General features: G+C 37.4%; 1 protein-coding gene across 1 annotated transcript in view; it reads right to left on the bottom strand.

Moving 5' to 3' along the window:
* Positions 1-1,925: 1,925 nt before the first annotated feature.
* The window catches only part of PLXDC2 (plexin domain containing 2), a gene marked incomplete at both ends in the record, with an annotated part of 276,012 nt that continues 260,627 nt past the window's right edge, over positions 1,926-17,310 (bottom strand). Inside the window, 2 exons of the mRNA XM_082015339.1 lie at positions 1,926-2,042; positions 13,051-13,211. Of these exons, the coding sequence (XP_081871465.1) occupies positions 1,926-2,042; positions 13,051-13,211 (278 nt within the window). The remainder of the gene's footprint in view (positions 2,043-13,050; positions 13,212-17,310) is intronic.

Here is a 17,310-nt window from a genome sequence, read left to right as displayed (position 1 = left end):
CTGAAATTTAATGCCAGCCTATTAGAAACAGGGCTCAGCAGACCCACGCAAATTGAAATGATTATTTGCCACAGGCTTTTCACCAGGCTTCAAGACAATGTGTTTGTTAGTACCTTCAGATTAATACCAGTTAGGTTTTGAACCGTTTCAATCTCACACTAGATGATTTAAAACAGATGAAATAAAAGTGTGTTACACAAAATAATACAGAAAATACAGTATTGTATTGAACAAAATAACAAGTAAAAATCATGTTTGCTTTTTTAAAACAGTATTAAGTAATCAAATTTAGACCATACAAGCATCAACAAGAAATGTAAATAACTGTATTATTAAGGTGGTATCTACAACTTTTTTAAACTTCTTGAGATCCAAAACTGAAAATGTTGTATACCTCACTTTAAAATGATTGAAGAGCCTTGTACAGTATGTAAAAAATGTGACAGTCAATGACTACAATGAAATGTACATACAATACCTGAATTTAAGATTTTAATAGCTCAGGTCCAGATCATCAAAGTATTTAGGTTCCCACTCCTCATGGAAGATCTGGGTCTCAGTGTATATTAATATCTTCCATGAAAGGAGTAACTGTTTTTGATGGTGTGAATTTATAGTCTTGTCTTTCCCTATAGAGGGAGGGAAAGGGTCGGTATTAAAGAAAGAGTGGTTCCGATAGGCAGAAAGGTTATGGCACTGCAACTACATGAACCACCTTCCCTACACAACATAAAAATATTCTAATATTAAGGATTATTTTACAACTCAGTGGAAATATGCAGTAATGCAATCCATTTCCTTTGTCTGGATGACAAAAATGCAGTCTTAACAGTCACAAGAGCCCGCCTTGTGTTAGCTATAAAAAAAAATATATTTATATAGAAATTTATGCAACTACTATGTGCATTAAACAAAATCACTGTATGAATCAGCAGGGTCCAATAACACTTGCATCTGAATCTCTGGAAGGGGTGCATTGAAGTCTGTGGTGCTTCTCAGTAAGGACTCACAATGAAATGGCAACGGATAAAAACCCATTTGTTTAAAATCTTATTTTTCATATCACATTGCCTAAGAAACGGTCCATAAGATCTCTGGCAGCTAAAAGGATGTGTTGCCTTTACTTCAGCCTACTGCTCAGAATGAAAGATATCATTTGAAACAAACTTGATAATTAATTTTTAGTGTACATTGAAACTGAACATCAGCCCAATTTCATTGTGGACTTCCATGAAATAAAATAATTTGACCATTGTGAAAATTCTCTGTTGCCCTCATTTCTTACCAATTTGTATAAGATGAGTTGCTTAGAAGAATAGTAATCAGCAATGTACAAGAAACATTGTACTACTCCTGGAAAGCATATACATTGTGACTCACGCAGTTAGGTGGGTAAGGTAATTTAGAATTGAAAAGTGAGTGTATTTCCAATCCACTTGTAGAAGTATTGGAAAATTCCTTTTTTTCTTCTTTACCTGCATTGAGATACTGTTCTCAATCACCTGTGAACACTGATCAGTGCTCTTTGCACTGAAAAGGTACAGATTTGTCACTCAGTCTTTGAGATACCAGAGAAGAACACTTGAAGCAAAGGGTAATACCCTTGTGCACCAAAGCTTTATTATATTTTTTATTACTGTGCATCCCCATACCTAAAGCCAATAACATGGCACTTGTGCCATAGTTCTGATACCATAGGTGTCCACTGACAAGTGTTCTGCATGAACCATTGTGTCTCAGTCCACTAACAAAAACTACTGTGCAGTGGTAATCTGGTATCTTAGATAGTTTTTCTTCTTGGACAAAGCTTATCCAAAATCTTCCTTCTATCAGGCTACAGCAGCTTAGGGCTCCTTTTCTTTAAAGAGAGGCAAAATAAATGTTTTACACCTGTAGGCCAGTACTGGTGTTCTGTCCTAGGAATTTTAGCACTGCTCTGATACAATGAACCCTTCTTTTTCTCCAACTGGTTCCACTTCAGCATAGGCAGGATGTCCAGATCCTCTTCTGAATTTCATTGCTGGCCATCTGCTTGGACGTCGCTGTAACAGCAACAACAAGAAAACAAAACTTTTAGAATATGAAGGGTACAACAATAAATTAATAAAAAAACTTTAACAATGCCCCGTAATTTTGGCGCCTCTCTCATACTAAAACCTCATCTGTGTAGTTGTTAACGGGAATGGAGCAGCACAGTTCAGCAGCAAAAGTCAGAAGAATTAATCCCTCTTTCTAAATTTGTGGGTGATGGCTGTTCTCAAAGACCTAAATTATTGCCACTAGTCCTAGCAATGAATACAATGAAATAGCTCCTGTCTAAAACTGTTGATCAGTGGATCTGGGAATTTTGTGATAGAAAGACCTGCTGATCCACGCCCCCCAAGGGATCTGTCCGCGGCTTTCCTAGTTCTGTATAGGAATTTGCTAACATACTCTACTCCATGGGAGAATGTGTAGCAGCGTCTGCAAAAACTGTACTTTAAAAAATTATTTGAAACAAAATTCTGCCATGCTTATGCAGGACCACCAAAATAATGATTTTCTATTTCAAGTGACATGATTTCTACTTGAGGAGTTTACTTTGATGGTTCAAATAGAAGCAACTTTTTCATTCAAACTCTTACTATCTTTGGACAAGAGGGTCTTGAGAGGTCCTAGTCAATTTTCATTAGGATCTTTGGTGCCTGCTTTGAAAACAGCTAATAAACAGAGAAAAGAAATAGATGTTCTCTAGGGCAGATGAAACAATTCCTGTATGACTATGCTGTCTCTGGGAAAGAAAAGTGCTTTAAAAATCCTGTATTTTTCAAACTCATTAACATGTGGGAAGGCTCAAACATTGGGTGACTAAGCTGAGATTCTGTCAAAGGGAATAGTTTTCAAGAAAGTAGTGAAACTCTTCCTGAAAGTCAGTTAGCAGAAAAAGCACTTCTAAAATGATTATTACCTATTGAAAATTTTATCTGCCAAATAGGCTGATACACATTTCTTTTTCTTTACTGCCAACAGTTACAATCTGCTTGGAAGGAGAGCTGAAAGATATAGCAACCCATATAGAAACATTACAGGAAAATGAGAGGAGAAACAGTGAAGGTAAGTTACAGCCTATATTTTCATTGACAGTTCAAAATCTAAACAATCTTACTTTATGATCTTTCTTGTGAATATAAACACTACATTTGATTTTCTGCCCCTATAATACCTCATCTTGATTGCCTTCTGATCACTAATGATATTTCATGTTGCTGAGCGGTGGTGCTGGGGACCACAGAACAGCCACAGCTATGACATTATGCTGGGACTCATGGTGCTGTTGGGCAGCAGCCACTAAATAAATCTTGGGGGACCACTGAATCTTGTTACCAACAAACCACACAGCTGTCTGCGGGTACAGCACAAAGTTTTCCTCAGTGATCACCGTTAGGAAGACACAATATAAAAGCAACTGATTTCTTTTTCTCCCATTGCAGGATCAGGTTACTTTTGAGGAATCCAGAGTTAAATTCTGTTTGTCAGGTAATTTAAAATCCCAGGCTTCTCAATGCAATACTTTCCTACCAAGTAGGAAGGCAGAACACTGTCCTCTTTAATGGATGTCTTTTCCTAATAAGAACATTTAGTCTATTCAAACTCTGGAGACTTTTTTTCTACCTAAGCTTGAGTCAGCATGGTTTCAAAATTAAGAAGGACAGCTTAGTTACTGATAAAGAAAAAGGTTCATATTCTGTTCTCAGACTTGCTAAAGTAAATCAAGAATAATTCAATTAAATGTAAAGGACTTATTCCAGATTTACACTGGTATAAATGAGAAAAGAATTTGACTGAGAGGTCTCTAATGAAAAGAGAAAATGAAAAACCATTGGAAAACTAGTAGTAAAAAATAATTAGAAACACTCTCAAATGGCAGCATATAAGGATGAGATGAGTTTTAATCTATTAAGTTGCTCCCTAATTTCATTTTAAGATGTGCCCATGATTACTTACTACTTCCTTGCTACATTGCTGTTAGAAACTAAATCCCCCAGCCTTGGGATGCTCTTATTGACCTTTCCAGATGATGACATATGAAACAGATGTGTATGAGTTCTAATGATACAATGCGATACAACATCAACATCAGCTGTTGTTCCAGAAATAAACCAACAGATGTGAAGGTCATATCCAAATGTTACAATTACAGCTTTCTCTAGTTTCTCTTCATGCCCGAGGTGAGATTTTCCATTGCTAGCAAGTCTGTTTAATTTCAACTTCTTTGTGTGTATGTTGATAATGCACGTGGTTACCAGTCTTAAAAGAGAGCACTTACAAGCTATCAATTCATTGACTTGTGTATTGACCCAAAAAAACTGTAGAGACATTACAGTTTTAATTGATAAAACCAAAAGTAACTTAACTGGTATCAGGAGATACAAAGCTCCTTGAGTTAATGAGAGAGATGAGGAAATGCTTAATAATTCTTCCCTTTTATTCTCTCCAAAGCAGAGTAGTAAGAAGATACAAGAAAATCTACTCCACCCCCCAACTTCCCCCCTCCAAACCCCAAACAACAAAAAAAGAGAGAAAGCAAGTTGAGTGTTTTAACTAATTCCTTAGTTTTGTCAACCAATTTAACAGGAAAAATATGCTTCTTTCTCTGGAATTAGAACTCTTAGAGAAAATCCTCTGAGCTGTGGCTGGAGAGTTCTAAGTCCTGCTTCCTTTCAGTGTATTACAAACCAGGAAAGCAGGACTAGGATTTTTCTTATAAGACTGAAGCTTCATTGGGTTCATTTTTTTAGCAAATAAGGATGAGGGAAGCACTTGTGACCTCCTATGACCAGGATGCAGAAGATACATGTCAGGATGCAGAAGAAAATTTATGGTACACATTAAAAAAGTTAGTTCCTACTGAAGATCAGTAAGATAAAATGAAAGAAACTAAGCAGTTGGATAAACCATGGAAACTGAGATCTACCTTTCGTGTTTCTTGTATTATGCCTGTCTACACCACTGTTGGTGGCTGTGCAGTATATTTGACTTCCTACAGCAATACTAAGGCTAGTGTCATTATGTGAGAATAAGTGTCTTTACGTAAATCCTGCAGTAGAGGCAGGATGGATACTATTTGTCTTATTTCTGAGAAAAAAAAAGGAGGGCATTCTACCTATGAATACTAAGGGTTGGAGGCTGGAGTATCTTCTCACTGTTGTTGCACTGAAAGGTCTCCAAGTGTGTTCTTGTGGTTGACCAGTTTCTTCTTTAGACATCTTTCAACATGAGGGAATTTTGAGCCTTAGAGGGCCTCTTTTATCCAACAAAATGGTATGATCTCATTAATGCATGATAAAAAAAAAAGGTTTGATACATATCTGAGTGTACTTAATTGAATATGATCTAAACAAAACTCAGTCGGTATGATCTGAACATGGTTTCTAGTGCTACAGTCTATGATTTTTTTTGAGGTTCCTAGCTTTAGACCATCCTTTTTCCTGATGGACAGTAACTTTTTTAAGCAAAAGAGAAAAAAGTGGCTCAAATTGAAAAATACAGGAGAGTTTCAGATAGATCAATGCTTTCTTTATCTGTTTGACGGTATTGGTGGAATTTTACACAGAAATTTCTAGTAAACTTAATCATATTGAAAGGGAGGAAAGGGAAAAGGATCCATCAGTTTTTATGTTATGGGTCTCTATGAACTGTGCGTAGATCATTTAAAGCGAAGCCATTTATTTTCTACTATCAGCAAGGCTCCTACCTATTATGAGCCACCAGATCACCGATGATGCAACTATAAAATAAGAACGTAACAGCCTGCTACAATTTAGTAAAGAGGCAAAATTCAGTAAGAATTATGTATTTCTACACTGACTTACAGACTAGAAACCAATCAGTGTCTCAAATTAATATAATCTTGAAAACAAAGGAAGCGATCAATTCAAACTTCCAGTGAAGAAGCTAGTATAAAATCAATTCAAGATTTTAAAAATATTTGAAAAGAATAAACCGAGTACACATAAACAAGAAATGAAATCTACTTTGTACATGCCATAGGAAAACAAATTGTAAGGGATAAGAAATATACAAGATCAATTACAGGAGGACAGACAGTTGTGTAAAGTTTTATTGAAATATTAGTATTTGAAGATTGATGCCCTGCTCCTGAGGGATTCTGGTGCTGACATTATACACAATCTCTAGAATTTATGCCAGTTAACACTTTTCATCTGAGATAGTAATTTATTAAAAGCAATTGCAATAATGTATATTTTTTTACAGTAATTCTAAGCTTTTACATTTCCTTTCATGCATGTGCATTAAGACAAGTTTCTATCAGTAATGGACAGAAGGACCTTGGCAACATGTATTACATCTCTATTCTTACATCCTATCCTCTACTATCCCCATCCCATCCTCATCGTATCCTTCATTCAGTGCACAAGAAGGGAATGAGCCTGATTCTGTACAGATCTGGAGCAATGTCAAAGGAGCAGTGAAGGGAAAACATAATGAAAAATCTGCCCCTCTGCCATCTCCCTACATCAACCCTGCCACATGTACATTTCATTCTGAAAATTTTCTGAAAGATTATCAAAAGTTCCTTCACATATTTCAAGCAGCATGCATGCATCAACTCTTCATTCCTATTCAGCAGTAAACTTGAACAGTGGATTTCACCAAGACACACAGATTCTCTTTCTAAACTGAGTCTACGTGAGTATAAATACTTGAATTAGCATGAGAAGGTCAATCTTTCAAAGTATTGAAAAACTGTCCAGAGCTCCCAAGCAAGCTTGATTTCCCATTGAATGCTCTGATGCGACTTTTTCTTCTCTATCTATTGATTATTTTCCTGTATTTCAAATCTTTCAGACTTTCAGAAGGCTGTTTCACTGTTTCTATTGAAAGCTGCATCTTAAATTTCCATTTATGTCAAGTTCTTTTCCTAATTCAAGGGCATAAAAGCATTTAAATCTATTTAAAGGCTGTATTCTTTAACGACGCTTTGCCAACAAGGCCTATTTAACTCTCTTAACTGGGAATATGTAAATACAGAGCTATCTAGATTCTGGATCAATTGTCAAAAACCCAGAATTGTAATGACTTACTCAGATTAAGAAAAGACGAAAAAACTATAGTAAGGTCTATTACTAAATGACCATACATTAACCTGATATCATCAAGACCCACTAGTCTAAGTACACTTGTCCACTGCTACCTGGGTATACAGGCCTTCTGCTTTCTCATGACAAAGAAAGATCCTTCTGTTACCAATTACCTTGCCCATAACATGTGTTTTTGAGCTCAAAGTTACCTGAAATACTGTTTAGGCAGTTATAATTTGTGCATCAGTCTTTTATCTATCATGGAAACATCCAATTTATTTGGCAAATCACAGTAAGAAATGGATGAGGCTTCCAACATCTGAAACTGTACTTCTGATATGTATTTCAGGGAATAAGAAGAGATCAATTGCCTGACACCATGCTAATTTAATATTTTGAAGAAAGTGTTCCAAAATAAAGATTGTTTCAGACTTAAAATTCAGTAGGATCATTTACCGGTTTAATTTATTTTTCTTTTTGATAGAAGTGCTTGTTTAAAGTATCTCTTTGTTATTTAAACCACTTCTTGTTATAACAATGTTTCTGCAGTCTTAGGTTCATCTAAGTAGCTGGCTGCTGACGGAGAAGAAACAGAATGCCTCCTTCCTCCCCACCTTTGACTTTTATTGTCAGTGTTGATTATTTATTTTAGTGTTCTCCCTTGTGGCTGATTCAGGTTTCCCTTTCTGAGCTGCTGGTTCCTGTTGAGCTGGATAAGCTTTGGAAAGAATAACTTTACTATCAGTACAAGGCAATGACAGCGAGATCAATGACAATACCCCAAATGTCAGGATGTCGCAGGACCTTGAAAGAAGAGCAAAATGATACTTGTTCTCTTCTTTTTAATCATCACCTTCATGAAACACAATTCAGACTGAACTTCTGTACAAAACCAAATTGATGACCATGTCAAGCCTTTTTCAAACTAAAAGTATAATCCCCTGTAAAACATATATATAAGAAAAACAATGGGCCATATCCCAAAAGAAATCGGCAGAGCTGCGTGAGCTTCATTACCTGTCTAGGGCAGCTGAGGATCTGACTCTTTTTTAAAAAATTCCTTCTTTCTTTTTCACTCTGTCTCCTATTTAGTTCTCATATGTTTGAAGATGTACACTGCGTTTATGACATTAATGCAGAAACCTGGAATGGTGCATGGAGAACAGGGCTGGCTGTTAAATGATGGCTCTTATTTGTGTTGTGCTGCTATGAGCACAGGCGTATAACAGTGAGCCAGAAATGCCCATTAACTCCCTGAGCTCTGAAACACCAAGAGCAGTCTCCGGCTTTTTTGACTATTTTCTCCTTCTATTTCCTTCCTCTAAGCAGACAAGGGATGAGGAGGTCAAAATCTGAAGCAAATCTACTGCTAGATCTCCATGCCAGTGAACGTTTCCAGATACTGCAACACAATCCACTATGCAGCTCAATTGCTAGAAAAAAACCGCAACAATTAGTGCTTTCTCAGATCACCCCAGCTAGGGCTCAGGATTCCAGAATCAACCTCAGTCCACGCTAATAGTCTGCGTGCTGTCACCTTAATGTGAGGCTGACGCAGTTAAATAACAGGAATGCAGACCCGTCCATGCTGGTTGGTCTCTATGCTAAAAAACAGTCCCAGGCTTATTTAATTTACTAGTAAAGACATAATTCAAGTTAAATCAGGAAGAGTCGAGGTGCATCCCCCAGGCTCTGATCACAGACTATTATTTTATTTGCTGAAGATCTGCAGCTGCTCATTCCTTCCTCCCTCTCTTTCTCCCCAAGGTCAGCTGGCTCAGGATCTCCTGGCTCCGTAGCACCAGTTCAACTGTCTGTGTGGTCATTTGAAAAAACATATTTGTGAAATGATCCAGATGAAACATCCAAAATAAAGTAAAACAAACTAAAAAAGACATGTGCATGTGTGCGTGTGAGTGTACATGCATGTTTCTAAGCAGCTGAATCATCACAATAAAGCTCTGGAAAACCTCCAGGGAGGGTGGGAACATGAAGGCAAAGGCTATGACCTTTAAAATGGAATCTTAAAAGAATGATAACTTGTAACCACAAGCACCCACACTTCTCTTCAGTGTGTGACATATTAACTACTAAGACATACACAGCCACTATTAAGAAATACACAGGCTCTCAATTCCCTCATATCCCTACAGCTTCGGAGTCTCCATGTGTTAACAACTTGGATTTGGTTTTGCACCTATAAGCTGAATACAAGAGAAAGGCTCTTTGCCTGAGGTTAAGACGGTCCCAACTTGCAATGTTAGTTTACACAGAATCACAGAATCACAGAATCACTAGGTTGGAAAGGACCTTTAAGATCATCAAGTCCAACCATTAATCCAGCACCACCATGTCCCCTAAACCATGTTTAGACTCCTTAAAATCCCCTGCAGAGAACTGCCGTACAAAAATTTTATTCTGCTGTTGTCAAGCCTTACATAAGCACGTTTGGCAACAGGATCTCTGTGCCCAACTGGGAAAAGACATCACAACCTCCGACTCCCTGCCTTCATGTCGGCCAGCAGTTCCTCTGCTGTATTCCCAGCTGTGGCCAGATCATGTTGCCTTTGTTCCCCAAAGGCAGAGCACTGGGATGACAGCTAAGGTAAGTTTCAAACATTTTGGACCAACACGTAAGTAAGAAAGGTAAGAAAAACATGAAAAATCATGCACATGAAAATGTCTTGTTTCGTGCGCAAGCCTTTTGTCCACGGATAACTGGGTGCAAACATGCAAAAGACATCTAAATAAAAGACAGTCTGCCTTATGCCTCACTTTTCCATTTGCTAAATCTTCCCTGGACACTAATTGCTCTCAGTGCAAAGGTTCACACAAAAATGCAAATCAATAAAGGTTAAAAATATAAGAAAAAAAGAACATGAAGAAAAAAGAGGGAAGAAGTAAAACCTAAAATACTACTAAAGCTGCTGTTTGGCCTGCAACTCAATGAAAATTTGAGCAAATCCATCTGACAGCCCAGAATTTCTTTACCCCTATTTACATTCAGCTCCAGATATCTATATCACATTTGCTATGATCTATATCACTGACATGCAATCCACTACAACTGGGGCATCATGCTTGTCTTCTTGGCCACCAAACCTCAAATCCTCAATGCAAGTAGACTACATAGGATAGTGAATAAATTTATTACTTTTTAATTGTGGTATAGCTGGTGTGTAGATATATGTGTTATAGTTAGATTTCTGACATAAGCTTCTGCTTTGGTGAAAAAGAAATGAAGAACACTATTTGACGTTTGCTACTTTTCAAACATCAGTGCAAATAAGTTCAAATTATACTCGAGAGACACAAGATTCCTCAAGGTAAGAGTAGGTATGTAACTTGATTCAAAAGGGGAAATTATTGGCCAAAAAATCAAATTCAAGGGAGAGAAAATACCACAGGGATAACCAAAAATAAATGAAAGACCAAAGCATACAATATCTCTTCTGTCACTCTGCAAGCTAATCTTTAGTCAACATTTACTCTCAGCTTTTAGAAAGAGCCTGCATTCATTGGAACTTTGACTGGAACTCCCTTAACTTTAAAAGTTGATAATTCATTCTGCCTTTAGGTCGCCAGAGAAGTGTCCAACTTAAACAATGAAACACATGTTGAATAGTGTGAGGGCTGGAAGAAACAGGAAAACATTGCATTTTTATTTGAATCTTCTACACATTTAACAAAAAGGGAAACTTTTTTTAAAAAAAATATTGAACTCTTTGGATGGTATTCTTTTAAAATGATAGACTATCATAGGCAAATTGAATAGCATTGGCATTCCAGACTTCTCAAGCTGTTTGTTCAAAATAGGTGTTTTTTTCCAGGTAGGACTGCACAAACACATTGTGCTCAACAGCTATGAACAAAACCACTAGAGGAAATGTTTTCCTCAGACTTTAGGGGTAAAAAAATCATAGAATAATGTTACTCTGTTCTAAAACAATAGTTGCTTTTGGAATAAATGGCATTTTTCTTGGCTTTTGTGTATCACTTATTTAAACCTCTCAGGATATCGTTTAATGGTGCTCAGAGGTGTCACAAGGGATTACATTTATCAGTGCAAAGTTAAACAGTGCGGTCAAAGTCTGGGTGTATTGATCCCTATCTGGGGGAACTCACTGAGAAAAGGGACTACATGACAAACACGAGGGGCATCATGAGTGGGATTTGAGATGAGCTATGTGAAAACCTGAGTGAGGTGGTAAGTGGATATTGGGTGATATCTGCAGAGAACACAAGGGAGAAAGAGACTTAAAGCATCAGATATGGGATCAGTCTACTATACTTTTCTTCATCCAGTAACCAGTCATGACTAAACCAAAATCAACTCAAAGATTAAATTCAGTGGGATGCAGTTTAACAAAAATGAGTAAGGCACCACTGTTTGCATGATGAGTATGATACCAATGAATTAAATAAATTAACATGCCAGTACTACACTGAGAACAAAAATAAATACATAATTTTGTGTTTTAATTTGGTATTATCTCCTTATATAATGGTGTTGCCATTTACTTAGCCTTTTCAGTCACATCACAACGGATGAGAAACTTGTTTTTGCTAGAGTGAAAGAATAGCAATTCAGTCTGTGTGTGAAAAAAAGAAAGGGACAAATCCTTTTCTTTTTACAAGGACTACAGTGGAGTTTTGTTTGTCTACATCAATAGAAAACCGGCTTGAAATGTCGCATAGACATGAAAGAAAACTATTGATTTTATTACGTGGATGCTGTTCCCCGATGGTTAACACAGTTACTTTGTTTAAGCCTAGAATACTGATAAACAATTCCTTTTGATTTCCATCACTACTATTGCATCTAAGCAGTGTATTTATTATAATATGATTTTAAAGATGAATCATTCTGTTCATGTTCATGTCTCACTTCAATTCACATTGCTGTCACTAAGCATGAATGTCGGTATCTTCCTGGTCCGGGCTTTTACCTAAGCATTCCCTAGGTAAGTCCCTAGTGACGCTTCCAGTGGTTCTGTGTCTCCACTATTGCCCATTAGAAAGGGTCCAGGTTCTTAAAAGTAAGGCAGTGCTGCAGGTGGGGGTTATCAACAATCATCATTTTCTTTCATGTTTAGCAACTATACTTATAATAAGGTAAAGGAATGTTGCTGAGTTGAAAAAAACACAAGTAAGTGTAGGTATTCACAGTTCTTTGTAGAATCAAACATCTATGGAAAATGCTCCTTTCTCATATTGTCATGTACAGTGGAGTTGAGCTGACTAAATGTCAGCATCTGCAATATAGGTGTCTGCACCTGAGGTAGCTATCTATATTTGAGAGAGAAAAATGTTAATTTATCTAATCCTAAAGGAGATGTCTCAAATAGGTCAGATGAATCATGGTCTAAAACAGTTTGTTTCTCTCTACACTAATAAAAAGAGCAAGGGGAGATGATATTAGATTTAGGTGTTAAAATTAGGTGAAAAGAATCTTTCCCACACTCTGAAGCAAAGTGTTAAAAGATTTCTACAAGTGAATGTATGGAACAGCTAACATGTTTCCAGCTAAAAACTTACTTTAAGTTAGCTCTTCTGGAGAATTAACGACTGCAAACATTTTATTTTTCTACAGGAAAATAATTGAAAAAAATATATGTCCTGAAATAAAATGCCAGTGCACATGACAACTAATGGAAAAATTCTATGGTGAGGACAATGAAGGGTAGGAAATAGAGGTGCAGTGGTATCTGAGATATATCTTTTAGATATGTCCTGTGTAAAAACAAAAAATGTAATGGCAATGGTAGTTAAAGAAGCAGCTGAGTGACAAACGTGCTAAGAACAAAATGGCATCACTTGCTAGGTGAGGTAGGTCCATTTCTTCAAAGCTTACACTACGAACACAAGAATACTTTCTAGATTTAGTTAAGAAAGTTCTATTCTAGAGACCCCAATTATACTAGCCAAGTGACAAGACCAGTGACACAACATGTTACTTTTGTCTTACCTCTATAAAGAAGAGACTAGCTGCTGATGTTGGATGATGATACATGTAGATGGTCACGAGGATGGCTGCAGCCACTATGAGGACCAGGACGAGAATGCCCACAATTAAGCCGGCATGAAGCGTTCCACTTTTCTTCTCTGCCGCACTGTCATCTGTGGAAGCTGCACAAACAGCACACTTATTAGCACAGTAACTTATGCCTTATCTATTCCATTTCACAGCCAGCAGTTCAGCATTTGCCTTTTCTGCGTTACATGCTCCTCGTTTTCCACAGCCCACGTTGGAAAAAGACGTTAGACGTCTTTCCCACAACAGAATACTCTCATAATCTTAATGAAGAGACATTTCCAAATGTTTCACTAATACTAACGCAATCAACAAAATGAAATCATTTCAAAAAAGACAAAAAGTACTAATTGAATACATTTTGAATGTTGCATTTTTTTTTTAAGCTTCAAGTTGAGACATGTCACAAACCTTTGTGAAGTCTAGCTAATAAACACATTCTGAAAGCCTGATTCATTAGCTGGGAGAGGGGTTTTGAATCATCCTGTGCAACTGAATCAGACAGCAGAAGTGTAACAGATGGATGTTAAATGACCCTGCAATATTCTAATCTTGGTCTGAACGGAACACTCATCATACCAAAGTATTACAGAAGACCATCCATTTACTAAACTTGATACTGAGAGGCCGCTCATACTATCCTCCTGTCAGGAGAAAAGAGGGGTGTCTCTGTCAGACAAGTAACTTGTCAGCAGTGCTTCCAAATAAGTGACTGAAAGTCTTTTCACAACACTGCAACCTTTGTGGAAAAAGTCTCTCAATATATTAGCCAACATCTGTAGAACTGCTTGTGCTTGGGTATGATTTCTACTTTGGACAACCCGAGGTATCACAGCAAGTACAAACATGGTGATACGCAGTGATTCTTCAGCGTCCTTTTGCATAAATGGAGAAGTGCTGTTCTACCCACCACTGCAGGCAAAAGAGTGATCCAGAAGCCTTACGTTTAAGAAACACCAGCAGAGTACTGGTCATTTGGCTTTGCAAACTTCTATCTGTCTCCTAATATTCCCCACTGCTTTCTGCCTTTCTGGCAGTCCTTCAAATCACCTCCATGCTTTACCCCATACAAAACCTGGCTCTGGTCTCACTTATGAGAAATATTCTTTCAGTTCCACTTTTAAATTTCCTCTCACCATGCTTCTTTGCCAAACTGATTATAATGAAAATTGTTGATTTCTGCAGTCATCCTTTTTGTTGTGCCATCTCCCTGAACTATTTGTTTCGTTGTCTTAGAGTGTCATAGTCTGTGAGGTCAGGGAGTGTCCCTTTTAATTGTTCTTAGTAATCAGCTATTGAGTTATGGGTACCACTTCAAACAAGTTACTGTTATTGTTATTAATAGTAAAAACAACAATAACAATAACCGTACATGGTCTTTTAACATTCATCAGATTGTGACTACAGCACTCCACGCTAATATTTAAAAAAAGAACTAGAAAATAATAGAAGAAGGATGTATTGATCTAGGTCCTTATACAGTGTTAAAGGCCTTATATGAGGGGCAATAAAAGAAAATAGGAACGGTTAACCATAGTGTAACAGCTCATCCATGTGTGGAAGCACTTTTTCTCAGCAGACCAAGGAAGGCTGCATGGCCCAGCGGATTGCACAGCACCAACAGGAGGAGAAGGAAGATGTATGATCTTAGCCAAGAGCTATTTCTAACTATAACGTGGAAGTGAATCTATGGGAGAGAGAAGGGATTCATGCAAATTTCCCCTGCTTTTGTCCACATTTCCTCAACCTTGAGTCAGGACAGTTGAAACCCTGCAGCGTTGCTCTGCTCTTTCCCATGAAGTCAGTGAGACAGCTTGTGGAGTAAGGAGCTGAGTTACAGGATCGGAGGGTAAAGAAAAAGAACCCAATAATTTGAGAGGCTAAACTCGGATGTGGGAGGCATTAATGAATCTAACAAGAAGTTGGAAGCATGCACCCCCACTCAGGTACTGTCTAATCCTGAAAGTATCTTTCTATTTACTGAAAAGTTCATGAGTACCTGTTTGCACAGGAACTTCAGTTTCAACTTTGCTGACTGTGGACATCGAGTTTGAGTTTAGGCATGAACAGCATCCAAGAACCAGGCCTCTCTCCGCCTAAATCCTACAAAGGGATTTACTTAGCTTTCTTAAAGCTTAGTTCACACAGGTGTATAGGAAAAAAGAAAAGCAGTGTCAGCCCTATTTGATTTATCTTTTTTTTTAATGCAGTACCTACAGTGAAAATTTCCAGGCCATCCTTTACATGGCAGTGCAAGGATATGGAAGATCTATTTTCAAATGTGTTCCCACCCAAAGGGTAGTTAAAACACTTCCTGGTAGTTGTAGCACTATGTAGCAAAGGATACAAGATTCATGGTGGAGACAGGAACAGAAAGATGATCCTAAAAAACGTTCCTCTAACGTTCAGGCAGCAGAGTCTTCTACTTGACATAACCAGTAATAATTTATTAAATAGCTATTCACTTTCAGCAAAGAATTGATGAATGTATACAAGCTCCAGTTTTAACTTCTGTTCATGCACTGAAACAATATTTAGTACTTGCACATATATTTCAAATCACCAAGCAAACGCAAATTAAGCAATTGAAAGGCCATCAGGAAAGGCCTGCTTTATTGTACATGAGCTGGGTTGGGCTATCATTTCCCAGTCATGAGCAGTTAGTTGTGTGAGTCACCCTACTGAAAAGTAACTGCTCCCCAGAAGGACCAGAGGATTCACAGTTTGTCTGTCTCATAATTGTCTTTTTGACAGCTTCATACTCTTCAATTCTTCCCTTTAATGCCACATGGGTGCATCATAAACTACTTTATCCCTTGGACCCATTTTCAGGCCAATTTGCACTAAATGAGTAATTTGTATTGTTACTATGTTATGGTTGAAGGCAGAACATCATATTCTGCATATTAAAAAATGCTGGACTTCATCAAAGGTCCTAACCGCTCTGTAAAGGCCATCAAATTAATCCCCTTTGAGTTGATGTTTTCTCAGTGTTTAGCATCCAGCTTTGCAAACAAAAACGCCGCCTCTTCCAAATAACACAGGTAACAACTGCCTGCCCAGATTTCTACTAGTCTAGGGTGAAGCACTTCATGGAGATCAGTGCAGTGATCAGAATGCCAAATGCAAAAAATAATGAAATACAAGAAATGCTTTTCTTAAATGACAACAAGTGTAAGTAAGTTGTAATTTCCATAATCGGAATTCAGTTCATTGACCTCAGGGCTCAAATACTCATGAGAAATTGATTTTACTCTCTTCACACAGAGACGATAAACAGTGTTGTCGACTTTGAAAATACTCTCTGCTGCAAAATCATCTGACAGTTCTTTTAAAAAGCCACCAAGGGAAATAGATGAAAAAAAGGACTTGGCAACTTTTTCAGGTGCAGAAATCTTATTATCACAGCATATCTGCTGTTCCAGGCAAGGCTAAACCCACGGGAGGATATTTGTCTTATGACCAATCCTTTCCCAAAAGGAGCTCTCTCAGTGGAACTTTCCCCAAACTTCCCTTTTCTTGTGCTCAAAAAAGCAATTGTTACAATATGCTCTGTTTATAAACTCCTCCCCAAATTCTTATATGCATAAACCTTTTAAGCAGAAGGAGCATATTAGCATCTCCAAGGTTAGTCTGCTTCTCATTAGGTGCTGAATGACAGGATAGAAACAACAAGTAACTTTTTTTCCCAAATATAAAGGCACACAATACAAACATAAAATAACTGTTCTCCTGCCAAATGCTGTTTAAAAAGTAAAAGTGGAAACACATTGTTTGCATGATAAACACATAAAGACTATATAATCTTCGATTTTATATTATTTTATTACGTCTCTAGTTACAGTCAGGTTACAAAAAACCCCAAGGTTACAAAAAACCCCACGGAATTATCATGAATGAAAACCTTGTCCTGGCCCATGGGGACTGTGATGCTGACTTTAACAGGAACAAGGGTGTGTACAAACTGGCACTGCTCTTTAGAGTGTTTGTAAACATATTGTGGAAACTTTCTCAACATTGCTTTTCTCACTATTGCATATTAACCACTGAAGTCTGCAAAAAGAAATACATTGCTTTCTATCATCTAAATTTAAGGTTCACACAAAGTTTCTATTGTGATAGTTCTATGTATGAGAAAACAAAATTGTGATACATACGTGTACACCTCTCATGATACGAGATGGACAAGAGTTT

The sequence above is a fragment of the Phaethon aethereus genome (genome assembly GCF_964289735.1).
Source record: "Phaethon aethereus genome assembly, chromosome: 2".
NCBI classification, from domain to species: Eukaryota; Metazoa; Chordata; class Aves; order Phaethontiformes; family Phaethontidae; genus Phaethon; species Phaethon aethereus.
This window is presented reverse-complemented; position numbering and strand designations above follow the sequence as displayed.